Source organism: Saccostrea echinata, unplaced genomic scaffold (assembly GCF_033153115.1).
Source record: "Saccostrea echinata isolate AGI-Se365-2 ecotype Australia unplaced genomic scaffold, CSIRO_AGI_Sech_v1 ptg000049l, whole genome shotgun sequence".
Taxonomy (NCBI): Eukaryota; Metazoa; Mollusca; class Bivalvia; order Ostreida; family Ostreidae; genus Saccostrea; species Saccostrea echinata.
Genome location: NW_026889798.1, coordinates 2,438,249 through 2,451,633, shown reverse-complemented (window position 1 = coordinate 2,451,633; position 13,385 = coordinate 2,438,249). Strand labels below are relative to the sequence as shown.

At 32.9% G+C, this 13,385-nt stretch overlaps 1 protein-coding gene across 1 annotated transcript; it reads right to left on the bottom strand.

Moving 5' to 3' along the window:
- Positions 1-3,644: 3,644 nt before the first annotated feature.
- LOC133203259 (uncharacterized) lies at positions 3,645-7,402 on the bottom strand. The gene is made up of 6 exons (XM_061339076.1): positions 7,225-7,402; positions 5,056-5,160; positions 4,881-4,947; positions 4,538-4,794; positions 4,262-4,306; positions 3,645-3,658 (listed from the first exon to the last, which is right to left on the bottom strand). Exons 1-6 carry the CDS (start codon positions 7,400-7,402, stop codon positions 3,645-3,647), a joined length of 666 nt encoding a protein of 221 aa, XP_061195060.1.
- Between the last annotated feature and the right edge of the window lie 5,983 nt (positions 7,403-13,385).

Here is a 13,385-nt window from a genome sequence, read left to right as displayed (position 1 = left end):
GGGTTCCACCCTCGTCCAAAAAAATCCAACAAGAAATTTATTTGACCCCTTTCCTTTTGTAAAAAAAAAAAAACTATTGGGGGGGGGGGAGGGGGATAATGAAAACTTTAATTTCATTCACTTCTTAAGCTTCATATGTATGACTCTTCCTATTTACTTATTTAGACACAGATTTGAAGTTAATATTTACTCAAATTTTCTGCATAATTTCATGACTTATATGTTGCTATAGCATTTCATACGAAAATTTGATAAAAATCTTATTTTATCTGGAAGTTATTGAAACTTCTAATTTCTGAACGCGTTTGATAGACACAACCTTGCACTTTCACAAATTTTAACTTTATCCTTATTACTTTAGAAAAGTAGCAATTTTGTTGTTTATTAATGAAAAATATTAAAACTATAATGCAGAAATTTCAGAGTAGAAATGTAGAAAGCAAAATCCTCTCACCAGTATTGTCAGTCCGTGCTCAGTGGTGTGTGCAGAGTTTAACAATTGAGCACACCCGGTGGAACATAAACATTAACAACAACAGAGCTCGTGCCCTGTTTACAAAAACAGTTTACGTTTCACGAGTGTATTCAATTTGTTAAACTCTGTACACAACTACACAACACTGAGCACGGGCTGACAATACTTAAGTGAGTGGGTTTTGCTTTCGCACATTTTTACTCTGAATTTTCTGGATTATAGATGTAATATTATTCATTAATACACAACAACATTGCTACTTTTCTTAAGTATTAAGGATAAAGTTAAAGATTGTGAAAGCGCAAGGATGTGTTAATCAAACGCCTCCCGAAATTCGTAGTTTCAATAATTTCCAGATTAAATAAGTTTTTAAATTTATTTTCGTGTGAAATGCTATAGCAATATATAAGTTGTGATATTATACAGAAAATTTGAGAAAATATAAACTTCAAATCTGTGTCTATGCACCTTTAAAAGGGGTGGGGCTGTTGCTGCAATTCACGGTTACCTGAAGCGTGGATAATGTATTCTCTGCGATAACATCACCTTCACAATTACCAAAATATAATCAAAGTGTATATATCTGCTCAAAAATATGGATTTCCTCATCAATTCTATCTTTATAACATTCTGTGCAACCTCGTTTGAGGCTGTTTTTCACTTTTACAATTTGTTATAGTTACACTATAGATATTAATTGGTTAGCTGTAAATACACTCACAGTTTTTCATTCACGAGGGGCGGAGCCCCGAGTGAATAAAAACTGTGAGTGTATTTACAGCTAACCAATTAATATCTATTGTGTAAGTTACTTGTACCAGAGGACCAATGAGAGAAAAGCGAGTTGATAAATAGCACCGCCTACTACGAGGTGTCAAGACACGGTCCGGAGTCTGTATAAATAGCTGTCTCCATCTGCAAGGATCATACTTTACTGCGGCACTGCTACTACAAGTTGTTGATAAAAAAAAATCGGAATTGCATGGTACGTGTGAAGATATTGTACATGTACCTTTGAAATGTTGAAGACGCAGAAAACATGATTTTTGTCAGGTACAGGTATAGGGGTAGCGATTGTAGGCGTTTATGTTCAAGCCGTCAACTCTGAAAGAAAAGTTATCTTTCTAGATCGTTTTTTTTTTTTTGAAAAAAGGGGGGATGGATATAGGAAACATCGGCATTGAACTTTTTCTTTATGGCAATCGGCGTACAGAAAAAAATGAAATGATTTGTGACATTTTAATGAAAGTTTGAAATGGTTTTGGAAGTAAAAAAAAATGCGGGGACTTCTGATGTGAAATTGCTATATGTATTTGGAGACGGGAAAGAAAATGACGAGAATATTCGAGATAGGACGTATCATTTACTGATTAAGGATACGCGGAGAAAACATACAAAACCATTTATGAAGCGGACATCGACAAGCTAAGTTATAGTTACACTATAGATATTAATTGGTTAGCTGTAAATACACTCACAGTTTTTCATTCACGAGGGGCGGAGCCCCGAGTGAATAAAAACTGTGAGTGTATTTACAGCTAACCAATTAATATCTATTGTGTAAGTTACTTGTACCAGAGGACCAATGAGAGAAAAGCGAGTTGATAAATAGCACCGCCTACTACGAGGTGTCAAGACACGGTCCGGAGTCTGTATAAATAGCTGTCTCCATCTGCAAGGATCATACTTTACTGCGGCACTGCTACTACATGTACAAGTTGTTGATAAAAAAATCGGAATTGGTACGTGTGAAGATATTGTACCTTTGAAATGTTGAAGACGCAGAAAACATGATTTTTGTCAGGTACAGGTATAGGGGTAGCGATTGCAGGCTTTTATGTTCAAGCCGTCAACTCTGAAAGAAAAGTTATCTTTCTAGATCGTTTTTTTTTAAGGGGGGATGGATATGGGAAACATCGGCATTGAACTTTTTCTTTATGGCAATCGGCGAACAGAAAAAAAATGAAATGATTTGTGACATTTTAATGAAAGCTTGAAATGGTATTGGAAGTAAAAAAAAATGCGGGGACTTCTGATGTGAAATTGCTATATGTATTTGGAGACGGGAAAGAAAATGACGAGAATTCGAGATGGGACGTATCATTTACTGATTAAGGATACGCGGAGAAAACATACAGAAATTTATGAAGCGGACACCGACAAGCTAAATAATGTTAGTATTTTTGAAATTTAAAATGTTGACTTAATTCATTCATCAGCCATTGCCTTGGTCTTGAAATTGACATCATTCATTCATTAGTCAAGGTCTTGACACAGTATGGCTTGATGCCAAAAGGTGGGCGTGACTTAAAAAAAACTGTGATTCTTCTGGCAAATACACCACAGCAACATGAAAGCAAAATCTAAATTTACCGCCAGTCCTATGGTACAAATAATGTTAGTATTTTTGAAATTTAAAATGTTGACTTAATTCATTCATCAGCCATTGCCTTGGTCTTGAAATTGACATCATTCATTCATTAGTCAAGGTCTTGACACAGTATGGCTAGATGCCAAAAGGTGGGCGTGACTTAAAAAAAACTGTGATTCTTCTGGCAAATACACCACAGCAACATGAAAGCAAAATCTAAATTTACCGCCAGTCCTATGGTACAAGGTCATATACATTATAATAAAAATATCAATAAAGTAATAATAATTTGGCCTAAATATTATAATAAAAATACCGTATCGTATATAGCCAAATTGAAAAACATCATAAGCTGATTGCACAGAACGATATAAAAAATGAAATTGAAGGGGAGATCACAAATTCTTGAGAAAAGATAGCGTTACTTACTATAAATATCGAATCTGGTCATTCATATCAATCAGAGTGGTCTTGAATAAAGTTATTTCACTCAGGCGTATTTGACAAACACGACACGTTATATGTACGGCATTATATTTTCTGTTCCGTGTTCCATACCCTATATGCTTTGTCTTTCTTCAGCGATCTTTATAAGAGAATAATCATGACTACCGGTAAATCAACCTGCATTTTATAATCAAGGATGAAATATGAACAATTTAGATGAAATATATCTTTTCGTAGACTAGAATTATTTATATATTTGTCACGTGATTAAACCTGGTATCATATTTTTCCGTTTAGCATTCCGTTCTGTTTTCCGTTCTGCGTTTTAACAACACTCGAATTAGTCAAAGTTCAGTGCCTTATGGCTGTAAGAAATATCTCAGTTGAATTGAATTGTTTCAAACACTTTTTATAAAACGGAAAAATAACGAGCTGAATACTCCTATAATTGGGTGCATCTAAAATATCACAACCATTAAGGAGGGGGCGAAGTGCTTTAGAGAGGAGGAATTTTACAATACAGTAATCCTTCTTCGGGGATACGTTTGCAACATGTGTATGGCAAATTATCCGGGGCAGTTTTGTTATAGAGAGAGAGAGAAAGGAGAGAGAGAGAGAGAGCCAATCTTCCAAGAGGAATTTCTGCAAAAAAAAGGGGGGGCATTCCTATAGATGACTGGAAGAATATAAGGCAGTAAATTGCGTTCATAAATTTGCATCAATATACAGATTGATATTAAACTTTATACTTCTTTTTATCCTATCCGGTTGGTAGCAGTATATTTTTACATTCAGGATCAATAACTTTATTGTTTACAAGAGGACTTCTTTTGTATCGTCCTTGTATATTGACGTCATTTTTCAGGCTTATATGCTGCCAGGGGAAAACTATTTTACTTTGTCAATAATTGCGGTGACTGCTTAATCATTTAAAAAATATGTGCCACTATTTTCTTGAATATATTTACCTTGTCTTACTTCCTCTGCTTTCAACATCATTTCAAGTTCGTCATCTAAAAAGGAAATTCATAATATAATAATTATTCATTAAAAGATGAATTGAGTAAGAATGGAAAAATACAAAACTATATTTATTAGTGATGTAATGTATTAAAGTTATTTTTGATAAAAAGTTATTTTTTTAATTTTTATTTTACTTTATTTCTTCCCTATCTTTATTTATAAACATAAATCTTTTGATTACATTAACAGCAGAAAATCTGAAAAGGAAATGAGACGCACACCTGAAACATCATCTTCTCCCCACTTTTTCTGCTTCTGTTTTCTTCTTCGTAAAACTCTACCTATAGTCAGAATTAGAAGAAGAGTGACCAACACAGCAACAAGACTTCCCACGATTGTCCCAATTACTGCAGAGTTATCCCCTGGTAAAGTGGTTGTTTGAATATTAGTTGCCGTAACATTATACATCTCATGGTCTGTAGACAATCCCTGGGTCACCAATGTCTCTGCTGTGTCTTTGGTAGTTGTATTCCATGTGCTATACATTAAAGGAAAATATATCTGTAAATATAGATACAAGACTAAGACTACTTGCTCATTTAACTATAAATATTCATCACTTACGTATTTCCACAGGATGGATCAGCAAGATAGCAATGATGGTCTGTACTTATTCTTAGACAGGCTGGATCTAAATTAAAGGATAATAATACTTAATATTTAATTTTATTTAGGAAAATATTTTTTTAAGTTTAAGGATGTCAATGAAATTAAACACCAAATATGAAGTTGTGCTTACGTTTGTACATTTCGTTGATGTGGATTTCTGTTTCTGGACAGCCCATTAGAAAATCTGAGCAGTTACTTCTAGACAGCTGATCGCCAGTGGTTTCCAAACAATAACCTAAAACATAATGTTGATAACTTAATTATGTCATGGTATGCATTTATTAATTAAACTAATATAAATTTGCGATGTGTAATTTTGAGAAATATATATTATATATATTATGGTCGATGTGGTTACATTTACATATTTTTTGTGTACGTGTACGATTCAATTCAATTCAATTCAGTTCGTTTATTGACCAATTAAGGGCCCTCATGGGGCAAAAAGAAAGTACATTGTTAAAATGTATATAATGATTATGATCATACACACGAAATACAATATACATATACATAAGAGGGAAAGAATTGCTTGATTGATAGAAAAAGACATACAAGTAGGGGAATACCCAAAATATTTTATATGAACATAAGACTTGTTTTATAGGTATATATACAGTACATCATATATATATGCATACATTACTAAACCATATACTTGAAAGTATCATACTTTTACATAATTAATAATAAAAAAAGTTACATTCCTAAAATTTATGGTAATGTTTTTTGTAAAAAATCTTCCAAGAGAGTTTAGTATATCTAGTTCTTCGCAATTTAGAATCCAGAATAATTTTTGTTTATCAGGCAAATCTGTAAAATGTTTTACTTTAGATGAGATCAGGTTAAATAGGTCTTCTCTTTCCTTTGTAAATTTGCTACAGTGAACAAGGAAATGTTCTTCATCTTCAATTTGATTTAGCGTACAATTTTTACATATTCTTTCTGATCTGGGTGTGTTATTATATCTGCCTAATTCTATGAAAAGTCTGTGCGCTGATACACGTAATCTACATATTGGTTTTCTGTATTCAGGTTTTAATAAAATTAGATATTTTTCCAATCTAAAATTGTTCTTCAGAAATAAATAAGTGACAAGTTTGCCCTCTTTTAGTGTTTCATTTGAGTGTTGCCAATCAAGTGAGTATTTTTTATTCATGGATTGTTTTAATGAATTCATAAAATTACTCTTAGTATAGGACATTATGTTTGGAATATCAAGAATTTTTAGTAATTTTTCTATTGAGGAGTACCAAGTTGTTTTTTGGGCGAAATGAAGTTCCTTACTACATATAAATGCATCTTTTAGTAAAGGGAAATCTGAATTTAAATTTTCTAATCTGTAGCAATATTTAAGTAACATGTTGATAATATCATAATGTAAAGGATATCTACCTAATTCTGAAAGAGAGGCATGGTTCGTACTTTTCCTATTCAGACCTAGTATAGTTTTACAGAACTTGATGTGTAAATTTTCTCCTGTAAAGTTTTTATAGCATAGTTGCATCAATATTTGATTAGATTGCTTTATTTTTGAATTATTAACATTAAATATTCCCCATATTTCTGAGCCGTAAAGTAATATAGGCTTAATTGTGTGGTCAAAGACATTGAGGCTAGTGGATATCCCAGGATTTAAGCTAAGAAAGTCTTTTCGTAACTTGAAAAAAGCTTTAAGTCCCTTTTTGTATAACTCATTTTTTGCCATAGAGAAAGTCCCCGAGGCTGTGAAATAGATGCCTAGGTATTTATAACTAGATACACATTCAGTATTGAAATTTTTGTAGTGAAATTTATGTTTGATTGTTCTCCCAGCTTTGTTAAATATAATAATTTTCGTTTTATTAGAATTTACTTTCATACCCCAATCATCACAATCTTTTTCTAAAGAATTTAGCTTTTGCTGTAGTACGTGTACGTGTACGTAAAAATAATTTATATGCAGAAAAGGGCTCCTTTCATTGCCCTCTTGATAACTCGTTAAAAACTCAAGCTCATAACATGGAAATTTTCGAAAAATTCTTTTCTATGTAACATTAAAAAATGTTAGGATATACGAGGGTTGTCCAAACAATCATGGACAACAGCATTTTGTCAGTTTTAATGGTCCTTGATGTACATATTGCACAGTCACTTGACCTTAAATATTTTTCTTATAAAAAATATATAACCATATACCTATTAGGTATGGTATACGTCAACAAAAAGAAATCTGTGGCATGTTTCCACGAAATTTTTTGAAAACCTTTGTACTTAATTTTTTGTACATGTATTAATAATCAAAAAAATGATCACTTACCTCTTTCCAATATCCCCGTAATTCCATTGTGACATAATTCTACCAGACCCGTCTTCTCTGAGTTAGGGATACATAAATACTGATCATTACCATACTTGTCTTTCCCACAGCGCAGCCTTGCAGATGCTAGCAGTGTATCTGTCAGGTTCTGGGGACAAGAGTCGACTATACCAGCCATTGCTGTACAGAAAATATGTATCACATACAGGAAATGAAAAGTGCATTCATCAAATGAAAGGAAGAACAAAGAACTTTGGTTATCATATAATATTTAACTCGAAATAAAACTAATTTATAAGATAGAATTGTAGTTTATACTATAATAGAACAATAAAAAAAATACATTGGGGGAGGATGGGTTGTTAATAATTATGTAATTAAAATTTCCATCATTTATGACCCAGCTGAAATGGGTTTTTTATGCCCCCGTATCGAAGATTCGGGGGTATATAATTTTGCCGTGTCCGCTCGTCTTTCTGTTTGTCCGCAAAAACTTTAACATTGTCCATAACTTTTGATTGGTTGGAGCTATGGCTTTCTTTGGGTACCACCATATTTGACCTTTTGACCTTGACCTTGGAGTTTGACCCAGTTTTGCTAAATTTTCCCCAACTTTAACCTTGGCCATAACTTTTGAACAATTGGTGCTAGGGTTTTCATACTTCAAATATTTTATCCTTGTGACAAGACCTTTCTTTGGATACCAACAACTTTGACCCTTTGACCTTGACCTTGGAGATTGTCCTACTTTTGAAAAACTTTGACCTTGGCCATAACTTTTGAACCGTTGCAGCTAGGGCTTTCATACTTCACATATTTTATCCTTGTGACAAGACCTTTCTTTGGGTACCAACAACTTTGACCCTTTGACCTTGACCTTGGAGAGTGACCAACTTTTGAAAAACTTTGACCTTGGCCATAATTTTGAACCGTTGCAGCTAGGGCTTTCATACTTCACATCCTTGTGACAAGACCTTTCTTTGGATACCAACAACTTTGACCCCTTGACCTTGACCTTGGAGTTTGACCTACTTTTGAAAAACTTTAACCTTTGCCATAACTTGTGAACGGTTGATGGTAGCGCTTTCATATTTCACCAGTATATTTCTTGTGAGAAGGCCTTTCCTTAACCATTAATTTTGACCATTTGACATTGTCCTGGATGTTTGACTTACTTGGAAAAAACTTTAACCTTTTCCATATCTATTCAATGATTGCTGCTAGGGTTCTCATATTTCCTCGACACAAGACCTTACTTTGGGTACCAACTATTTGATTTGCATTTGAGAAAGTTTAACCTTTGCTATAAGTTGCCATACGGGGGCATCAGTGTTTCACAAACACATCTTGTTTTTGTTTGTTTTAATTACCACCTTAATGTCTTTATAAAACAAATGAACAGGATTAAAAAAAAACTCCAATATCAAACATGTCATAATGATAACAATTATTTCTCTAAAGGTTGGTTGCACCGTTTAAATAAACTCTCTTTTCTAAGTTTATGTTTTTTGCCTTTTATAATGTCAATAATTCCATGATTGTAATCATAAAACAGTCCAGGAACAAGAATGGATAGAAAAATGCTTTTAAAAACGATATAAAAGTCGTCACTTTTCTAAGATTATAATGTAATTCAAGGCACGTTACCAAGATTCTGTATTTAGCAATTTGAATAATTTTGTATTATTACACATGTTACACTTCTACTGATTTTTTCCCCTGTATAACATTAGATCGTTAAATATGATTATTACGACTCTACTGATTTTTTTCCCTATATAACATTAGATCGTTAGATGTGACTTATTCCCTAGAAATCGTTATGAAAGGACTAATCCCCGTACATTAGTCAAGTGAGCTACATGTAATCCCTGCTTCGAAAGCTAATTCCTGGTATCCGTAATCCTCTAGATTTTACTTTTACATTGGTATGATACGTGAATGGACTAATCCCCATGTGTTAGTTCAGTGAGCTAATCCCTGCTTTGGAATCACGCTATCTGAATCCTCTAAATTTTACGTTTGTATCGTATAATAAAACAGTTAAAAGTATATCATTGCGGGGGTTAGCAAGATTCCAGTTCGCCTCGGGAAATAGTCCTGGTCTTAAGGAACTTGAATCTTGCTAACTCCCTCAATGATATACTTTAACTGTATACTATATACATCGATGCCGATGGAACACGAACTTTGTGAACAGATACTTCTTTGAAACCTTTTATGAAAGCAACGAACTATTTAAAAATATTTGAAGAATGGAAATACCATTATGAAAAGAATATTAATTTTATTTCGAGTATACATGTATCCGTATTATTCATCATTTTTTCCTTGAAGTCAATAATCCACGATCTGTACATTCAAACTTAAAAACGAAACTAGGTTTTTTTTTCAGATTATCTCATAAAATATTTTTTTTTCAAATAAAACATCAAATCTATCTAGCTATTGTATATTTTACCTCATGTAATTATCTCTCTACATATCTGAAATCAGGTACTCTCGTTATCCATAATCTGACGGACAGCTAAGGTTCGTATACCTTATATGGCGTCCCTTTGGTAACCTTCACCTTGTTTTTTTTAAATATCCCCTTTACCTGTATGTGTTGAAAATTGATTAGTGTGACCTTATTTCTGACTTCTGTTATAATTATTTTTGAGGAGGGGATCTTCCTTCATAATAAATCTGCTTCAAGTAAACACAAGCTTTAAAAGGATTTAAATTACAACGTGTTATTTCTTTATTAATCAATTAATGAAGGGAAATCTTAGCATGATTGTGCAGTATAGGATCTATTGAATGAAGATTTAAGTGTGGGTTTGTTGAATTGGTACCCTTATTGTTTGGTATTACTATCATCATTTTATTTTATACATCCCCTTCGGATTCAGAAATTTAACTGACATTTGAACCACTGAACGTTACAACAACTACACTGTGTGTTTGTAATGGTATACGTACAAATAGTTTTCCATATTGCCTAGAATTTAATGTGAAACAATGCAAGTATATGTATATACGCCGCATCCATTAAATTCTCTCAATCTGATCGACGACAGAGGATGATGTTGATTCCAAGTGGGCTATTTAAAGATTCTAAAATGCATATCAACTTGGATGATTCTACTTGTACATGTAAAAAAGAAAATAATTTTCTGTAAAACAACAATGGTTTTATTTCACAATAGCTAATACAGTGTATGACTTGATGTTTCTGAAAAAAAATACTTCAACCCTATTCATAATTGTGATGTTCTGTAATAATTGGTAAGACGTAACAATGCCTTGAATGGGGATCCTCCTTTATATCAAAACATATTAGAAATGTTTTTCAAAAATTGATACAAAACATAATAAAACAGATGTAGCCTTTTACATTAGTAAGTATTGATTGTGGTATAGTTTGTACATTTTTATTCAACTTTATTTTGGGCAGAAAATGTTCTTTTTTCAATTATTAGTTCGTATTTTAATTAATGTAAAGTTTGAATTACTATACCACAATCAATACTTACGATAGCTACATTACCTACGATTGCTACACGGAAATGATTATACATATATCCATGCTACTGTTGTAATGAATTGATTAAATTAATAAGTAATTATGATCTTGTACATCTTTTTTTGAAGTTACAGAGAGTGTATATTGTTTTCGTAGATACAGTCTTCTAACTGCTTATTTCGGATTTGATTTTAATGTATAAAGCTTTGTATTCAAGGGTTGACCAAAATAAAAAGAGTCACACAACATTCTCCAAGGCCAAAAAAAATCTCTTTATTGGTTTTTTTTTTTTCAATATTAAAAGCGACAGGATTGTTATCTCTTTTTCTTGTCAACAATAAAATATGAAGATAGCGAACAGTATTTAAGCTCATAGTCCATTTAAACAATACAAATCGGGGGCAGAACAGACACGGATCTCCAAAAAAACAGAGGTGGAATCAGGTGCCATGGAGGAGTAAGCATTCCCCGTCGACCGGTCACACCAGCCGTGTGCTCCTTGTCATGATCGGGCAAACGTAGAAATTTCAGTGTGTAAATAATGGCTTAACAACTAGTATGAAAAACCTCAGTCAGCAGTTGCCCCAAAGATAAACTGTATTTGCTGATCCGGTCTTTGTATCGACCATAGAACTTGCGAAATGATGACTTCAAACGAGACTGTTGATATCCTTGTTTCATCAACTTGTTGGTTAATAGCTTGCCTCGTCTTAAAAATTGATCGAACGTAGAGCATGCTCTTGCGTATCGAATCAACTGGGAGACATAAACCCCATATGTAGGTAATAAGGGTATATTGCTACATAAGTAAGGGAAGCTGACTATAGAAAAGTTGAAGTCATCACGTTTTTCATAAAGTTTTGTTCTTAGGTTATCATTAACGTCTTTTTCAGTGGATTTAACTTTTTTGTACTCTTGTATGATTTTATATCTAATTATAACCTTCAAATAACGTTATCCAAGACTTTTTAAATAGCTTACTGATAATATTGTTACTTGTAACAAGAAACTTGGCTTTTTCTTCGTATGGATGTAAAGGGGAAAAGCTCGATTTTCTTTTCCCTCTTGAACAAGAAGCCAAAAGACCTTAAGGGTCACCTGAGTATAATACAACACTGTAAAGGACCCACTGAAGAATGAAAAACAAAATAAACTGAGAGATGAAGACATGTTGCCCCAAGGCAGGAGAAATAGTATTATCAGGGATCAAAGAAATAGTTTAGTACTCAGTTACAAATCGTGAAGTAGATATATACACTTGCCAGTACCAATATACCCCCATTTGCCACTATCATTGTGCAGACTAAATAATACAAAAGAGCTTAAGAATCATTAAAATTCCCTCACACGTTGGCTTCTCTGGTCTTTAAAGAATATATGATGTACAGATAAGCCATGTTTGTCTAATTTTTATTTAACTAAATTTACAAGTTTACATACATGTATTTCTCTACAATATAAATAGAGCCTTGCCCAGTACCAGAACACTTGACCCAGTGGTCCAGAATTTCACAAACCTAATAAAAACACCCTTGTTCATTACAACTTTGTACTCTTTTATTTGCCTTCTAGATAACCAGAAAAAATGAGAATAATTTTAAAGAATTAATGTATTTCCACCATATTCTGGCAATCAATAGAGCCCCTTCTTGACATAATGAAAACCCGTGACCCAAAGCCTTTAAATTTTACAGTTTTTGAAGAGGCATCCTTGCTCATCATAACCACACACTTAGTTTGTTTGCTCACTACCTAGGAACAGACAAGTAAAAATTTTAAAGAATTTCTGAATATCAACAGAGCACTCCCCGAACACCAGAACCCCTGGCCAAAGGGGCAATGAATATTACAATTTTGGAAGAGACACCCTTGCTTATCATGACAACGCAATTAGCTTGATTCATAACCAAGAGCTGAGAAGACTTTCAAAGAAATAATGCATTTTTACTGTGACTCAAAGAGCACCATCCTAACTCCAGAATCCCTGTCCAAGAGGCAATGAATTTCACAATTTTGGTAGAGGGCTCAATGCTTTAAAGTTAGTACAGTCATGTAGACAGTTAAACTGCTTGATAAGCAATAGTAAAAGAGAATATTTTTTAAATAGTGCATGAATTTTGATGGTTTTCGCTCAACCCATGTCATATGGGACGGGGACCATGAAATTTACAAAATATTAATGTTGTTTTTCTTCACCCATAGATGCCATATGCCAAAACTGGATAGAATAGGTTCAGTGATTCCAGAAAAGAAGCTGAAATTGTTCATAAAATGTTCAAATTAAAGCAACACAGACAATGCACAATCATGAGACAAAAACAGGTAACAATGTTACCTGAGCGTTTAAGGTAACCTAACAGTCGAAAATTGAGTTATTCCTCTTGTCAATATGTGATTGTAATTACATGTACAGACAAAAAAAAAATGCATATAACATTCATGTTTATTTTGTATTTGAAACTCAAATAAATATGAGACCCAGCTATACAAAAATAATAAAGATGCTGAAAGGACGGCAGATGATTTAGATCTACAACATAGCATTCTGAAAAGACAGACTTTGCACAATGATAAATGTAACAATATATATATATATATATATATATATATATATATATATATATATATACAAGTATAAAGTTTATATGCCTAG